The sequence below is a fragment of the Aptenodytes patagonicus genome, chromosome Z (assembly GCF_965638725.1).
Source record: "Aptenodytes patagonicus chromosome Z, bAptPat1.pri.cur, whole genome shotgun sequence".
Taxonomy (NCBI): domain Eukaryota; kingdom Metazoa; phylum Chordata; class Aves; order Sphenisciformes; family Spheniscidae; genus Aptenodytes; species Aptenodytes patagonicus.
In genome coordinates this window covers 18,520,663-18,539,009 of record NC_134982.1, presented here as the reverse complement: position 1 = coordinate 18,539,009, position 18,347 = coordinate 18,520,663, and the positions used below count along the sequence as shown (strand labels likewise).

At 42.2% G+C, this 18,347-nt stretch overlaps 1 protein-coding gene across 1 annotated transcript in view; it reads right to left on the bottom strand.

Annotated features, from left to right (window-relative positions):
- The window catches only part of PARP8 (poly(ADP-ribose) polymerase family member 8), a 126,404-nt gene that overhangs the window by 16,753 nt on the left and 91,304 nt on the right, over positions 1-18,347 (bottom strand). Inside the window, exon 15 of the mRNA XM_076362631.1 lies at positions 3,503-3,595. Coding sequence (XP_076218746.1) covers positions 3,503-3,595 — 93 coding nt within the window. The remainder of the gene's footprint in view (positions 1-3,502; positions 3,596-18,347) is intronic.

Genomic DNA, 18,347 nt, shown 5'->3' with positions numbered 1-18,347 from the left:
CAGAGTGAGAGCTCACCAGGACCACCTCTCCTGTCAGCTGTATTTAAAAAGAGAAGTGAGAGCTACTTGTTTGTACCTCATGCACAATGTTCGAAACCAGGATAAATGTACATGTAATGTAACATGTAAGTTTGTACCTAATTTTTCCCTAAGTTTAGGAAAACAAAATTCCAGCTGTTCAAGGAGTTAGTCAATAGGACCCCCTGGGAAACTGCCCTCAGGGACAAGGGAGTGGAACAGAGCTGGCAGATCTTTAACGGTGCTTTCCATAGAGCACAAGAGCTCTTGATCCCCAGGTGTAAGAAATCAGGAAAGGAAGGCAAGAGACCAGCATGGATGAGTCAAGACCTGCTGGTCAAACTAAAGGGCAAGAAGGAAATGCACAGGCAGTGGCAGCAGGGACAGGTATCCTGGGAAGAGTACAGGGACGCTACCCGGTTGTGTAGGGATGGGGTCAGGAAGGGCAAGGTGTGGATGGAGCTGAACTTGGCAAGGGACGCAAAGAATAATAAGGGCTTCTACAGGTATGTCAGCCATAAAAGGAAGGTAAAGGAAAGTGTACCCCCTGATGAACATGAGTGGCAAACTGGTAACAGCGGACGAGAAGAAGGCTGAGGTACTCAACAACTTTTTTTCCTCAGTCTTCACTGGCAGCCTCTCTTCCCACACTGCTCAAGTGGATGGACAGCAAGACGGGGACTGGGGGAGCAAAGTCCCTTCCATAGTAAGAGAAGATCAGGTTCATGACCACCTGAGGAACCTGAACATATGTCTATGGGACCTGATGAGATGCATCCCAGAGTCCTGAGGGAATTGGCTGATGTAGTTGCCAAGTCACTCTCCATGACATTTGAGAAAAGTCACAGCAGTCAGGTGAAGTCCCTGGAGACTGGAAAAAGGGAAACATTGCATCCATTTTTAAAAAGGGTAGAAAGGAGGACCCTGGGAACTACCGACCTGCCAGCCTCACCTCTGTGCCTGGGAAGATCATTGAGCAGATCCTCCTGGAAGCTATGCTAAGGCTCATAGAGGACAGAGAGGTGATTCGAGACAGCCAGCATGGCTTCACCAAGGCCAAGTCCTGCCTGACCAACCTAGTGGCCTTCTATGATGGAGTGATTATGTCAGTTGACAGGAGAAGAGCTATGGATGTCATCTATCTGGACTTCTGTAAGGCCTTTGACACAGTCCCCCACAACATCCTTCTCTCTAAATTGGAGAGATATGGATTTGATGGGTGGACTGTTTCGTGGGTTAGGAATTGGTTGGATGGTTGGATCCAGAGGGTAGTGCTCAACGGCTCAATGTCCAGATGGAGATTAGTGACAAGTGGTGTCCCACAGGGGTCTGTTTTCAGACCAGTACTGTTTAATATCTTCATCAATGACATGGACAGTGGGATCGGGTGCACCCTCAGCAAGTTTGCAGATGACACCAAGCTGAGAGATGCGGTTGACACGCCTGAGGGACAAGGTGCCATCCAGAGGGACCTGGACAAGCTCGAGAAGTGGGCCCGTGTGAATCTCATGAGGTTTAACAAGGCCAAGTGCAAGGTCCTGCACCTGGGTCGGGGCAACCCCCGGTATCAATACAGGCTGGGGGATGAAGGGATTGAGAGCAGCCCTGCCAAGAAGGACTTGGGGGTACTGGTGGATGAAAAGCTGGACATGAGCCAGCAATGTACGCTCGCAGGCCAAAAGGCCAACCGTATCCTGGGCTGCATCCAAAGAAGCGTGGCCAGCAGGTCGAGGGAGGTGATTCTGCCCCTCTACTCTGCTCTGCTGAGACCCCACCTGGAGTACTGCGTCCAGCTCTGGAGCCCTCAGCATAAGAAAGACGTGGACCTGTTGGAGTGGGTCCAGAGGAGGGCCACAAAAATGATCAGGGGGATGGAACACCTCTCCTATGAAGAAAGGCTGAGAGAGTTGGGGTTGTTCAGCCTGGAGAAGAGAAGGCTCCGGGGAGACCTTCTTGCAGCCTATCAGTACTTAAAGGGGGCTTATAAAAAAGATGGGGATGAACTTTTTAGTAGGGCCTGTTGCGACAGGACAAGGGGGAATGGCTTTAAACTAAAGGGAGGTAGATTGAGACTAGATAGAAGGAAGAGATTTTTTACGCTGAGGGTGGTGAAACACTGGCACAGGTTGCCCAGAGAGGTGGTGGATGCCCCATCCCTAGGAACACTCAAGGTCAGGTTGGACAGGGCTCTGAGCAATCTGACCTAGTTGAAGATGTCCCTGCCCACGGCAGGGGGGTTGGACTAGATGACCTTTAGAGGTCCCTTCCAACCCAAACTATTCTATGCTTCTATGGTTCTAAAGGTACCTGTAATGTACCACGTAAGTGCCTGAATTAAAAAAATAAGACTCTAGCTCCTTGAAACACATAGCTGAGGTCTTCAGAGGATTTCAGGCTGAAGAAGAGGTGGGGCTTCATCAGCACACCTCTCTCCATTTCTTACAAGCTTACACAGGTATCCCAATGTCTGGTATGCTAGATGTTGCAAATATAGCCATCTAGTCTTCAGACATCAGATGAAGAGCTGATGTTCAGATCCCGCAGTCGTATTCTCAAGTGAAGAAGCTGGCATACACTGCCGCAAGTTTCTTCCTTTGACGATATGCCCATAGTCGGTATTCAGGCACTTAGCTGAATAGTTTATTCCCAGTGGCTAGATTCACTAGTGCTAGTTAAAGTTAACTGACCTGAACGTTTGCTCTTCCAAAAAAACCATGTTGCTTACTACATAAATGCACAGTGAGTGACATAAGTCTAGGAAATCAGAGAGGAACACACTTTTCCGTAAGATGTATAAACTTTTAACTTAAGATCTTAAAAGGATCCTAAGATCTTTTAACTTTTGAACTTACTTTAATCTAAGCTTAAATGGCGATTTGGAAACATAGTTTAAAATACTTTGTTTTAAGGCACATACAAAATTATGAAAGAAAACAATGATATGGTTATAACTACGTTAATAACTGAACTTAGAGTCAGGAAGCAAGCTTATATTAAATTCCTGATCCTTGAGAAGAGAGAAAAAAACCTATGTAGCAACATCAGTAAGGACTTTCCCACTGTTATTTAATGATCAAAACAACAGATGCTCAGTGGATCGCTGCATCCCAACACCATGAACAGGAAGTAGCTTATTAATTGCATGAGAGTAGTAATGGCTCATTAGGTGAAAATAAATGAGAATTATCTCCAAATGACAATGGCTGCCTTTATTAACAACCCAGGTGACCTAACTGAATACAACAGAACAGGAAAACAGGGTTACTCTAATTACATGGAAGCAAAACAATGGAAGCACCTCATTAGTACCATTTGAAAATGCCATGCATGAAACAGTGTATTTAAAGCTGTAGGAGTGGACAAATAAATCTTACCAAACAGTACTCGTATGGAGAATACAAGTCAAAATAAATACTAGAAGAGACTGAGAAGACTGAGTATACTATAGAAAATCAGACACGTGATAAGCATTAGATAATTCTACCTGAGCCCCAGTTGCAATTTCATCAGCAGCTTCGTTCATCACTCCTAATGTTTGGAAAGCAAATACACAGAGCTCCCGTTCACAAACAGTGGGCTACACAGAGAAAGAAAGTTAATTATTTTTTTGTTTTAGTTTTGGGTTCTTGGTTTTATCATGTAATACCTACAACAAAACCCAAACACATTTAATGTTTTTTTTTTCCTTTGGTTATTAACTGCAACATTAATTTCAAATTATGAATACATGTCAATTATTGAGGAAGATACATTAGAGAAGCACTTAAATAACCTAAAGAACAAGTGTGAAGCACTCTAAAACTTGTAAGTACTCACAGAAGCTAAACTTAAAAGAACTCCAAACAGATTACAGAACCAAAATTACAGGCATAGTACCCAAATGTCCTTAACACTATTCCTATCATACTCTGAAAACTTCCTACATAGTTAAAATTAATGGAGAACAAATTCAGAAACTAACGGGGGCACACCCCTTTCATAAATGCAGGTTTATTCTTCACAGCTTGTCATTCTGCTGTTGAGAACACACATAAAAATGTGATCTAGAAGACAAATTTCTTGAAGCTACTTTTAATTTAATTTTTAACTAATTTAACAATTTATTTGTAAACTTTAAGAAAATGCATTATATTTTTATAGAATAAATACCATATTTGGGAAGGCCACATGTTATTTTAATAAATAAAGGCGCTTCCACTCTTTTTCCAGATATAAAAAAAAAAAAATAAAAATGCTGTTGAACCAGTTTTTTGCCTGTATTTTTGAAAAATTTAATTCACAATGCCACCACAATGATCAAATAAAAAAACTTATTTAAACTGCATATTGAGCAGAAACAAAAAAGAACACAGCTTTAAGTAAAGAGACTAGGCATGACTTCATAGGCTTCCTAATTGGTTACAACCCTTACAACAACTCCATGCTTATTTACTGAAAGATAATTAGCAGATCAAGTTTTCAGAAGGCTCAAGTAATGAATCACACAGTGAATTGTTATAAGCATTCAAAATGAATAAACAGTTGAAAGAAGTACAAGAAAGAAACACAAATTTAAACCTTCCTTAATATTGACCCCAATAAACATAACTTTTTATTACAATGTTGAAATAAATCACCAGAAGTGTTTTTTGGATACTATTTTTTGAATCCATATTATTAAATCCTAGCTCACTGAAACTTAAAATGATCTTTGGTAGGCACTACTAAACTTTTGTAACTAAAAATTCTGAATCTAGCTACCACAATAATCACTAAAGCATTCGTAGTGGTACGCTTTGAAATTCAAGCCAATGTCCCTAGGAAGCACTTGCAGAAATGAAAAAATGAATTGAACACACAAAGAAAATAAAATATAGCTGAATTCTGTTTCAGGCACCAGCTTTGTCAGTAATAAGCATACTGCTGTATTTGTAGTCACTTGTTTCATAGCCCTTAAAATATGCATTTGCTGGGTTTCAAAGATTCAAGACGTCAATAAACATTTGAAATCTACTGCACTGACATATTCTCACATCAGTTGCTTTACAAGAGCTATCATCTTTCAAGTCTAATACAGTGTCACCCATTTGATTTATTTTATCTGCTGTGTTACATTGCATTAGGCAGCAGACGAAGCCTAACATGATCACTGTGCCATGGCACACTATATAAAAAGTATTTATTATTGTCATTATTCTTACGTTTTCCACATTTAGAAGGTGGTTGAATCATTTGTGTAGTTGGGGAAGCATGGTGGCACTACACCTTGACTATCATAATCAACAGTATACACTGACTCCCTTGTATTCCAGAGCAAGGGATTGCTCTGGAATAGTAGAGCAATCTAAGTTTAGCCATGCTTGCCATGAAGAAAAGCGTTAAGAAAATACTTATTTTGGACATTTTGTTTACAACCTCAACAAAGTAAGTTATCCTGAGACTTAAAGATGGCAAAGGGAACACAGGATTTGTCATCTTTGCTCTCCCCCCCCCCCCCCCCCCCCCCCGTTATGATCCTAGAAATGTCTGAGCATCTGGAAGAGAGAAGTTAGGAAAATGGTCATTGTATTTATGTTTGACATTTGAAAGGCCTTTCTTCTCTCAGGTGGTCACTGGAGCTAAGATCTTAAGGCTGGAGAACTGTAGATATGAGAAGCAAGACAGCAAAATTTGAGCTCTGAAGAGGAACAGACATTATGGTTAGGGTCTATACAATTCTTTTGATTTTATGTATTTGATGAACCTTTATGTCCACTGAATATTCTGGCTCTGCAGTCTAATGGGGAAAATAACCCAAACCCTGTAGCTGTATGGACACTTCAATAGCCTGCCTTCATATATCCACCTTGGATGCCTTCTAACCCAAACTCCAGCCATTTTAAGAGCACTATTGGATCCTGTTTCTGAAATTTGTCCCAGTGTAATCAAATCAGGTGCTTTTAACTTAAATTTCCCACAAGTGTTACTAGAGTGTTCCAACAGATGTTGGTATGGCTGTTTCACTGTCCTCTACTCCAGTCATTAGTTAGGTTCAACCATTTCAACTCCTTTCTTTCCCTCCAAAATGAAAAGATTGGCTTACAATTAAGAAGCAAACATTTGGAGGACTTTTGTTTGTCACACATATTTTGGTTTTGTCCACAATTGCGCATGTTAGAACCAATGAAAACATGGTAAGTGAGCCTACCAGGGGAGGTGCCTCACTTGACCTGCTGTTTACTAACAGAGAAGGACTACTGGGAGATGTGGTGGTCGAAGGCCGTCTTGGGCTTAGCGACCATGAAATGATAGAATTCTCAATTCTTGGTGAAGTAAGGAGGGGGGGCAGCAAAACTGCAACCATGGACTTCCAGAGGGCAGACTTTGGCCTGTTCAGGACGCTGGTTGAGAGAGTCCCTTGCGAGACAGTCCTGAAGGGCAAAGGGGTCCAGGAAGGCTGGACGATCTTCAAGAGGAAGTCTTAAAGGCGCAGGAGCAGGCTGTCCCCATGTGCCGTAAGAAGAACGGGTGGCGAAGACGACCGGCCTGGCTGAACAGGGAGCTCTTGCTGGGACTCAGGAAAAAAAGGAGAGTTTACCACTTGTGGAAGAAGGGGCAGGCAACTCAAGAAGAGTACAGGGATCTCGTTAGGTCGTGCAGAGAGGAAATGAGAAAGGCAAAAGCCCAGCTAGAACACAATCTGGCCGCTGTCGTTAGAGACAACAAAAAATGTTTTTACAAATATATTAATGACAAAAAGAGAGCCAAGGAGAATCTCCATCCCTTATTGGATGCGGGGGGGAACATTGCCACCGAGGATGAGGAAAAGGCTGAGGTACTTAACGCCTTCTTTGCCTCAGTCTTTAACAGGCAGACCAGTTATCCGCAGGGTATTCAGCTCCCTGAGCTGGAAGACAGGGACAGCGAGCAGGATGAACCCCCCATAATCCAAGAGGAAGCAGTCAATGACCTGCTACGCCACCTGGACGCTCACAAGTCTATGGGATGGGATCCACCCGAGAGTGCTGAGGGAGCTGGTGGAGGAGCTCGCCAAGCCACTCTCCATCATTTATCAGCTGTCCTGGTTAACGGGGGAGGTCCTGGATGACTGGAGGCTTGCCAATGTGATGCCCATCTACAAGAAGGGCCGGAAGGAGGATCCGGGGAACTACAGGCCTGTCAGCCTGACCTCGGTGCCGGGGAAGATTATGGAGTGGTTCATCTTGAGGGCACTCACAGGGCATGTGCAGGACAACCAGGGGATCAGGCCCAGCCAGCACGGATTCATGAGAGGCAGGTCCTGCTTGACGAACCTGATCTCCTTCTGTGACCAGGTGACCCGCCTAGTGGATGAGGGAAAGGCTGTGGATGTGGTCTACCTGCACTTCAGCAAGGCCTTTGACACCGTCTCCCACAGCATTCTCCTAGAGAAGCTGGCGGCTCACAGCTTAGACAGGTGTGCTCTTCGCTGGGTTAAAAACTGGCTGGATGGCCAGGCCCAGAGAGTTGTGGTGAATGGAGTTCAATCCTGCTGGCGGCCGGTCACGAGTGGTGTTCCCCAGGGCTCAGTTTTGGGGCCGGTCTTGTTCAATATCTTTATCAATGATCTGGATGAGGGGATCGAGTGCACCCTCAGTAAGTTTGCAGACGACACCAAGTTGGGTGGGAGTGTTGATCTGCTCGAGGGTAGGAAGGCTCTGCAGAGGGACCTGCACAGGCTGGATCGATGGGCCCAGGCCAACTGTATGAGGTTCAACAAGGACAAGTGCCGGGTCCTGCACTTCGGCCACAACAACCCCATGCAACAGTACAGGTTGGGGGAAGAGTGGCTGGAAAGCTGCCTGGCGGAAAAGGACCTGGGGGTGTTGGTTGACAGCCGGCTGAACATGAGCCGGCAGTGTGCCCAGGTGGCCAAGAAGGCCAATGGCATCCTGGCCTGTATCAGAAACAGTGTGGCCAGCAGGAGTAGGGAAGTGATCGTGCCCCTGTACTCGGCCCTGGTGAGGCCGCACCTCAAATACTGTGTTCAGTTTTGGGCCCCTCACTACAAGGAGGACATTGAGGTGCTGGAGCGTGTCCAGAGAAGGGCAACGAGGCTGGTGAGGGGTCTGGAGAACAAGTCTTCTGAGGAGCGGCTGAGGGATCTGGGGTTGTTTAGCCTGGAGAAAAGGAGGCTCAGGGGAGACCTTCTCATGCTCTACAACTACCTGAAAGGAGGTTATAGCGAGGTGGGTGTTGGTCTCTTCTCCCAAGTAACAAGCGATAGGACGAGAGGAAATGGCCTCAAGTTGCGCCAGGGGAGGTTTAGATTGGATGTGAGGAAAAATTTCTTTACTGAAAGAGTGGTGAAACATTGGAACAGGCTGCCCAGGGAAGTGGTTGAGTCCCCATCCCTGGAGGTATTTAAAAGACATGTAGATGAGGCGCTTAGGGACATGGTTTAGTGGGCATGGTGGTGTTGGGTTGACGGTTGGACTCGATGATCTTAGAAGTCTTTTCCAACCTTAATGATTCTATGATTCTATATGAAAACTAAGTTAATAAATCAATTCTAGAAGACAGAGCTTAAAGAAAATCAGAAGCTTTATGGGAAAACTGGGATTCAAGGCTGCTCTTACACTGCTGCTAATGTTTTGCATACTGCCAGTGTGTTTCCCTTTATGGCATCCACTTGTGTCTTCTCTTGTAGTAGGATGTGAGCCCTTGGGACAGCAACAGTCCTGTTCTGACTTCATATCATAAATATGAGAAATGTCCCTAGCCACACTAAACAAGCAAGAACACCACCACTAACACATTTACAAAAGCTATGTTGTTCCAATGTAATTTTTGGATACTCTTATTTTGGTTGAAGTACACGTACTATTCAGCAAGCTGAACTTTCCAAGAACTTTTGTGTATGTACATGAAAGTATAGGCGTGTTCTTACTGGTATGGATCTATATCCACAAAGGTACAGAATATCCAACTTCTATTAGATTACTAGTTTCCATTGTTTTCAAAGGGAAAATACACAACAAAATAGGGCTTATACACTTAAGTATATATTTCCAAACGTGAACCTCATCTTAGGTGCACGCAGAATTTTACAGATTTAACCGTCACCTTGAAGGCATGCAGAGTTGACTAGCTGGGCAGCTTTGTTCTCCACTACCTGAGGAGGGCAGCTGTAACTCCTCTTCAACAACAGCAGCTGCTAGTGGTCTTGTGGTCTCACATACACTTTATTTTTCACTTGAAAGGAGAAAATTAACATAAAGCCATTGACTTCCACAAAACTATTAGCTAAGTGAAGATCATTGGTGCTGAAAGACTGTTTAGAAGGATAATTATTCCAGTGGGGAAAAGCCAGAAGAAAATAAGAGGTGGGTAGTTAACCCGAGACTGCAAATGCTTGGAAGCAGAAGGCACTGACAGAAGCAGAAAGCATTTTTTGAGGTTTTGACGTTTTTGGACTTCTCCTTTAGCCATCCCCATTCTTTGCATGCTCAGTAGCACCCACCCAACTGCTGCTGTGATGAAAAAAGGCTCTTTCAGAGTTTCCACATGTTACAACCCAAGTGTTACTTCTTACAGCAGTGACTGTGAATGGCAGACAGGCAAACCACCTAGGTACTATGACATATTCTGGTTCCTGGACTCATACACTACTTAAAATATTTTCCAGACATTCTTTCAATCCGAAAAAGCTGAAACTTTCATAGCCAATATTGATCTATCTTGCTACTTTCTAATGTGTGCTGCAGCTGTGCTCAGAAGAGCAATATGCCACCCCTTCCTGTATACTGAGGGATGTCACACAGACACTAATGAGGCTGCAACATGACTGACACACCTAAAAACTCTTGATCTAAAAGGAGAAGCTCAGAGAAGGCCCATAGCCTGACTTACAGCAAATGTAACAAATGGTAAAGGTGAAACCATTAGCGATCATCTTACTTCTCCTAATGAAAGCAACAGGCATGAAGATGAAATGTAACTGCAAATCTCTGTTCTGTTTCCTACTGTCGATCATGGTAATTGTTAGTTTTTCCACAGGAGGAACTTCTCTCTTTCTCTTCAGTACACTCACCAGAAGGGTAAGGATATAAGACAGCAGCAATAATACTGAAAATGTGGATAGATACAGACACAGAGAGAGAGGGAGGGAGGGAGGGAGAGGGGGAAAAAGTGGGGAGAGGATGGGGGAGCGAGAGAGAAAGAGAGAGAGGAAGAAAGGCGGAAAGAAAAGCAGAAAAGAAAGTAAAGAAAGAAAGAAAAAGAAAGGCAGAAAGAAAGAAAGGCAGGCAGGCAGGCAGGCAGAAAGAGAAAGAAAGAGAAAGAAAGAAAGAGAGAAAGAGAGAGAGAGAGAAAGAAAGAAAGAAAGAAAGAAAGAAAGAAAGAAAGAAAGAAAGAAAGAAAGAAAGAAAGAAAGAAAGAAAGAAAGAAAGAAAGAAAGAGAAAGAAAGAGAGAAAGAGAGAAAGAAAAAGAGAAAGAAAGAGAGAAAGAAAGAAAGAGAGAGAAAGAAAGAGAGAGAAAGAAAGAAAGAAAGAAAGAAAGAAAGAAAGAAAGAAAGAAAGAAAGAAAGAAAGAAAGAAAGAAAGAAAGAAAGAAAGAAAGAAAGAAAGAAAGAAAGAAAGAAAGAAAGAAAAAGAAAGGAAGGAAGGAAGGAAGGGAGGAAGGAAGGGAGGAAGGAAGGAAGGAAGGAAGGAAGGAAGGAAGGAAGGAAGGAAGGAAGGAGGAAAGAAAGAAAGAAAGGAGGAAAGGAGGAAAGGAGGAAAGAGCAGGCGGTAGAGAAGGAGGGAGAGAGGAAAGGAGTCTGGTAGGTAAAGACCTCTTTTGCAAATGAGCTTTCAAGTTTTTAAGGTTTATTTCACAGTTTGTGTCAGTTATGGATTTTTAGGTATGTCTTAGCTATATTTGTAATAAAAGGCAAAATAAGATTGGTTGCTAATTCTCCACCACCTGAGTCCATATTACCTAAGGATCAGTTATATTTGGAGCAGTAAGAATAACATTACTAATTCTGAAACAGAATCCAGAGCTGTAGGAAAGGGTCTCTTCCAGCTCTCTCATAGCTTATATCTGTAAGCCATGCTTTCATATGAATTAACAAATGCCACAGAAACCTCAGTTGTATCTACAGCTCTGACACACAAGGTAACAGCAGTACCTGGAAGGCAGGCACTGATGAGGCACTTGTACACTTTCTACTAGTGCTGCTTAAATGCTGTATGTAAAATTCTCATTCTCTGTAAGAGGACTAGAGCAAAGCACGTTTATGAGATTAAGACTTTTATGTCTCCTAGAGTATAACAGAAAGGGTCAATTCAATTCAAAATTGATGAAATTAGGTAAATCTTAGAACACACTCCCACAAAATTACAAGATAAAGATTTGAGTCCAAACTGTATGTTTCTGTATTTACTTAAATCATTACTGAAATCATGCAGAATTACCCTTAACTGTAACATAAGGTTCATCAAGCTTCCGAGTTTAAGCAATTTTCAATTATTAATGATCAACATTATTTTGAAAGGCAAGTTTAATGCACATCTGCCTACTCTGCCATGGTTTATACTTCTGAGTGAAGCATCCAGCACTAGCTCATAGTTGATTAAAAAACCTATGATTTATTAAAATTAAAATTCAGCTTTGTATTTTAATAACCCTTACTGACAGGCTTTTGCTTTATACTAAAACATATATTTAAAAATAAACTTATTCAAATTAAATATTTACGGACTTACACTGATTTAGGAATTGCTTTAAAACTATATAATTACCAAGAAGTACACCTGTGTCCTGAATTTTCAAATTAAGTCAAAGTACTACAGGGTACTACAGACCTGTTAGTCTAACATCAGTTCTTGGAAAAATTATGGAGAAGATTATACTGGGTACTACTGAAAGGCATTTAAAGAAAAATGCAATCATCAGGCACAGTCAACATGGGTTCACAAAGCTAAAGTCCTGTTTAACTCATTTGATATCCTTCTATGATAAGGTCACCTGCCTAGTGGATGAAGGGAAGGCAGTGAATGTAGTTTTTCTGGATTTTAGTAAGGCTTTTGATACTATCCCTCACAGCATCCTGCTGGACAACTTGTCCAACTGTGGGATGAGCAGGTTCACCGTGTGCTGGGTGAAGAACTGGCTGAAGGGCAGAGCTCAAAGGGTTGTAGTGAACGGGGCTACATCTGGCTGGTGACCAGTCACCAGCGGTGTTCCTCAGGGCTCAATTCTAGGGCCAGTTCTGTTCAATAAATTTATCAACGATCTGGATGCAGGAGTTGAATGCACCATTAGCAAGTCTGCTGATAATACCAAACCGGGAGGTGCTATTGACTCTCTTGAGGCACAGGAGGCCTTGCAGAGGGATCTAGGTAGATTCGAGCATTGGGCAATCATCCATGGCATGAAATTTAACAAGTCCAAATGCCGGATTCTGCACCTAGGACGGAGTAATGCCAGGCACAAGCATAAATTAGGAGAGGAGTGGCTGGAGAGCAGCCCTGCAGAAAGGGATCCGGGGGCACTGGTCGACAGCAGGCTCCACAGGAGTCAGCAGTGTGCCCTGGCAGCCAAGAGGGCAAACCGCATCCTGGGGTGCATCAAACACTGGTGCATAACCAGCCGGTCAAAAGAGGTGATCATCCCACTGTATTCAGCGTTGGTGCGGCCTCACCTTGAATACTGTGTGCAGTTCTGGGCCCCACAATTTAAGAAGGATGTGAAGGTCCTTGGATGCGTCCAGAGGAGGGCAACAAAGCTGGTGAAAGGGCGGGAAGGCATGTCCTGTGAGGGGCGGCTGAGGACTTCGGGCTTGTCTAGTTTGCAAAAAAGGAGGCTGAGGGGCGACCTCATTGCTCTCTACAGCTTCCTGAGGAGGGGACGTGGAGAGGGAGGTGCTGAGCTCTTCTCCCTGGGATCCAGTGATAGGACACGCGTGAAGTGTGCGCTCCAGGGGGGGTTTAGACTGGACATTTGGAAGCATTTCTTTACCAAGAGGGTGGTCAAACACTGGAACAGGCTTCCTAGCGAGGTGGCTGATGCCCCAAGCCTGTCAGTATTTAAGAGGCATTTGGACAATGCCCTTAATAACATGCTTTAACTTTTGGTCTGGTCAGGCAGTTGGATTAGGTGATCATTGTAGGTCCTTTCCAACTGAAAGAGTCTATTCTGTCTCTTCTATACTATAAGTTCAATGAAGTCAAGCTACTATAAGCTCTATATAGGTATGTAGGGGTGAAAAACATTCTAAAAACATTAGCTTACTAATATAAGAACAGATATGTCAGAATTACGAGACTGTACTTATTTTTACAGCTAAATACAAACAACAGGTACTTCAAACATTGTTTTACAGTATTTACCATTCGTATTTTATGGGCAAAACTTTAATCAGCAGAGATGTCTGTACCAGAGTACAAATTTCAAAGAAACTAGCTTCAATATTTAGTTTTGCTGAGGTTTTACTATTTCCTGCTTTGTTCTAAAGAGGCCTCAGTCTGAGGTTTCAACACAAGATGGCACTCTAAAGAGACTTCTTGACTGGAAGAAAAACTATTTATACAGAGGGTTTTTTTATCACCTTATTGAATACATTCCGAGCTTTTTTTTGTCCTGTATAATTGCCTCACAGGTCTTTAAAATCCATTCAATGATGCTGTTTTACCAATGGCTTTAGTATTTGTAAATGAGGAATTTGGGAAGGCACAGGCAGTAAGACAGACATTAGCCACATGTCTTAAATTATACTACGTAAAAGCTGAATATGATCACAGAATTACAGAATGATTGAGGTTGGAAGGGATCTCTGGAGGTCATCTGGTCCAACACCCCTGCTCAAGCAAGGCTCTCCCAGAGCCTGTTGCCCAGGGCCGTGTCCAGATGGCTTTTGAATGTCTCCATGGATATAGACTCCACAACCCCTCTGGGCAACCTGCTCACATGCTCAGTCACCCTCAGAAAAGGTGAAAAAGGTAGAAAAGTGTTTCCTGATGTTCCAATTTAACCTCCTGTGTTTCAGTTTGCGCCCATTGCCTCTTGTCCTGTCACTGGGCACCACTGAAAAGAGCCTGTCTCCGTGCTCTTTGCACCCTCCCTTCAGGTGTTTATAGACATTAATAATATCCCTCCTGAGCCTTCTCTTTTCCAGGCTGAACGGTCCCAGCTCTCTCAGCCTTTCCTCCTATGTGAGATGCTCCAGTCCCTTAATCGTCTTAGCGGCCCTTCGCTGAACTCTCTCCAGTAGCTCCATCTCTCTCTCGTATGGGGGAGCCCAGAACTGGACACAGTACTCCAGGTGTGGCCTTACCAGTGCTGTGTAGAGGCGAAGGATCACCTCCCTCCACCTGCTGGCAATTCTATTGTTTAATGCAGCCCAGGACACCCTTAACCTTCCTTACCGCAAGAGCACATTGCTGGCTTATGTTCAACTTCGTGTCCACTAGGACCCCCAGGTCCTTTTCTGCCAAGCTGCTTTCCAGCTGGGTGGCCCCCAGCATATATTGGTGCCTAGGGTTGTTCCTTCCCATGTGCAGGACTTTGCACTTCTCCTTGTTGTACTGCGTGAGACTCCTGTCCGCCCATTTCTCCACCCTGACAAGTTCCCTCTGAATGGCAGCCCATCGCTCTGGAGTATCACCCACTTCTCCCAGTTTTATATCATGTGCAAACTCACTGAGGGTACACTCTGCTCCATCATCCAGGTGATTAATGAAGGTATTAAACAGGTCTGGACCCAGTATTGACCCCTGGGGTACACCACTAGTTACTGGCCTCCAACTAGACTTTGTGCCACTGATCATTACCCTCTGGGCCCAGTCATTCAGCGAGTTTTCAGTTTACCTCACTATCTCCTCATCCAGACCATGCATCAACAGCTTGTCTATGAGGATCTTATGAGAGACAGTGTCAAAGGCCTTACTGAAGTCCAGGTAGACAATATCCACTACTTTCCCCTCATCTACCAGACCGGTCGCTTTATCATAGAAGTTTATCACATTGGTCAAGCATGACTTCCCACTGGTGTAGCCATGCTGACTACTCCTGATGATTTTCTTGTCCTTAATGTGCCTGGAAATGGTTTCCAGGCTTAGCTGCTCCATCACCTTCCCAGGTATCAAGGTAAGGGTGACCAGTCTGTAGTTCTCTGGGTCCTCCCCTTCTTGAAGAAAGGAGTGACATTAGCTTTCCTCCAGTCTTTGAATATGATAATACATGATAATATATTTTTATTATACTTCTTTTAATCAGATCCTTAAATATAATAACCACTTCCGTTAATGACTCATGATCTCATTAGATTTAAATGTTTGTAATAAAAGTACATGCCGAATTCCTAACCAAGATATCTCTCTACTAATATAACAGCAAAACTGTTGCGTTATTAAAATGCAACTTAGTCCTTCCCTAGAATATTATTATCAGCTCTAAAGTAACAGGAAGAATTTCATATGGCTTTAAAAAAAGTTAATAGACTTCTAATACAGAATGAAATAATGCTGAAGTTTCTTTAGTACATTATTATATCTGCTTTGGAAAATACATTTTTTAGCTAGATGAACCAAATCATTGAAAAAGTAGCTTTGGAGGTCAGTTAGTGCTTTTATTCTCTCATACAGGACTAACTTTATCTAAACTTTGTCTAAGGTTTTAGATAAAGCTAAAATTAGCTTTCTCTAAAGCTTCATCAAGCACTGCAACAGGTTGCCCAGAGAGGCTGTGGAGTCTCCATCCTTGGAGATTTTCAAAAGCCAGTGAAGGACAGTGGATGAAACAAGCTCCAGTTTCAAGGGCTTGTCACTAGAGACACATGCCCCATGGGAGACTATCTCAGTACTTCAGAATGGGCTTTGTGAAAGTCATTAAAATTTCCTAAGTTTACTTCTAATATTTAATCTAATATGGTAGTTTGTGACAGAAACCAAGGTAATCTATTTAACTATTTTAACAATGTGTGAATGATATACCAACTGTTTGAACATGTCAGAAAAAAAGCATTTCAAAATACGTTTTTGAAACAATTCAAATCTAGCCATTAATTACAAACAAATAATAGTCCATGTCTTACTCATCTAAACAACTTCTCTGTTGAGAACAAATTCAAAGACAGTAACATAAGGCTAGTGATTCAAATGAGCAGACTCTTTTATTGTTTTCAGTAAGTTTACCAGGTCTGCCTTCTCCGTCTCTCCTCAGTACAAAACCTATGTCTGACCTTGTACTTCCCACTGTTTTTCAAAGCTGAGCAAAGACCTGCTTCAGAAGAGACTGATGGCAGAGCTCCTAAGAGCTGTGCAGCACAGCTTTCCTTGCAGGAGTATGCACTGTGATTCTTTACATGAGATAAGGGAGCTGTTTGGATGTAAAGGCTGCAGTCCCAACCCTTGCTAATGATTTCAAAGCTGTTTCTTAATCCTTCTGTGAAGAGTGAAATATGTAGGATTCAGATCACCATTAGGAATAGCCACGTGAAATAGTATGGTCTATGTTATGCAAGAGGTTAAATAATACTTTTTCTTCTTAGGATCCATGTATTCACTGAATTTTCCCCGTGCTTTGCAGAAAGACTGAAAATCATGCCATGAAGTGATTTCAGGAATTTTCAGTTTTCAGTGGCATTCTATATAAGTGTGTATCTCTAAACATCCAATTTAGCTTTTATAACTTCAGGTGCACTGTAAATTATCATTAGATCTCACTGTGCTCTTGAAATAAACACTAAAAAAACATGCTATGATGAGAAATTACATTCATCTTCATCTCATATGGGAAAGGTGTGAATACCTACAGGAAAGCATTGCCTACTTTACTACTGTTTTTTAAAAAGGGGATGGAATGAAGCAATGGACCATGGACCTTTATAAAGAAGAGTGTTATAGCTTCATGATGCATTATAGTACTTTTCTAAGACTTCTTCTTCCATTCCAGAGAACCTTTGTCCCTGCCCTTCACAGTAATACAGCTGCAGTTCCTTGTGAGAGCATTAGGTTTGTGAGTGTTTTGAAGTTACCCCATCTACATAATGTGTTTTTATCTATACATGCACTTGTGGAGTACACACAGGAACTGTATCTGTAATTCTGGTCTTCTGTATTTCAGGGAACTTTTGAAGCTCAAAAGAAAACTGGTTGTTCTGAAAGATCCATACTTCGCTCCGTAAAGAAATTCCCAAGAGAAATCTAAGAATTTTGTCCTTATTCATCTTCAGTAAGTCACTAAGGTAGCCTCTTTATTTATCCTCAATAAGTGGCTAAGATAGCCTAACAACATCCAAAGATTCCTGTGTACAACAGGATCCCTGAACCAGCAGGGAACATCTGCATGATTAGATTAGTACCGTGGGCTCTGGAGCAAGGTAAGTCTCCATTGTAAGAGCATAAAGCCAAACATACACAATTGTGTTATGCAGCTGTTCTGCAACAGACATCTTCCATACAATGGTATGTCTGCCATGTGGATCTAGTGTCTACATTAAGTTATACAAAAAGACGTATCTTGTTGTCATCAAGTTGCTCTTATTTTACAGGAAATAAGATGTCAAGATTTTAAGAAAACAAAGTAAATTGAAATAGATATTAAAAACAGAACACCCCCCCGAAAAAGTTATCTAGGACAAAGAAACACAATACTGAGAAGAAAGCTTGTGCTGAGAGAGACTGATTTAAAGATACTTTATAACTAAGATAAAAACATAGCCTGTAAAGCAAATCTGCAGAAAGGAAAAACTTTATCTCTCAGTTTCACCTGGTATCTTCAGCTGGTCCTGAGGATGAGACATCTGAATTACACAAGTCATTAATAGCCAGGACAAAAACTTACACCCAGGTATGAGAGTTTACAGTATTAAAAGAATGTAATTATTTTCTGATGGCAATTGTTGAATTTTTTAAACTGCATTTCAAGACAATTAATTAAACTATAGTTCAGGAAAGGTGTCAGGCTGACATACTGGAGGATTACAGAATCAAATTCCTTTCTGCTTTCTTTGCAACTGCATAAACTCCATTAAATACCAGAAAATCAAGCCTAAATACATTTTAAAATAACTTCTCAAGCAGTAACTTTGCTATGCTTTTATAAATTCATATGCCTTCTTTGTTGTTGAAAAAAAGGTCCAAAAGGTAAAAGGGAAACTCATCATTAAGGATACACACACCCAGACATGACCCTGTGTGCAACTGTCTGGAAGAACTATTCTTTAAAGGAAGAGCCTGGTGAACCATTCAGAGCTATTTAGTCTGTGGCATCTCTTGTGATACAACGAACTACAGATAGAGCCTATTTAAGTAATGCCTTTGAGATATGGACATCTGTAGAAAACCGGATCTAGACACAGAATCTAAAAATATAAGCAGACCATAGCAAGTTTCTGATCATTATG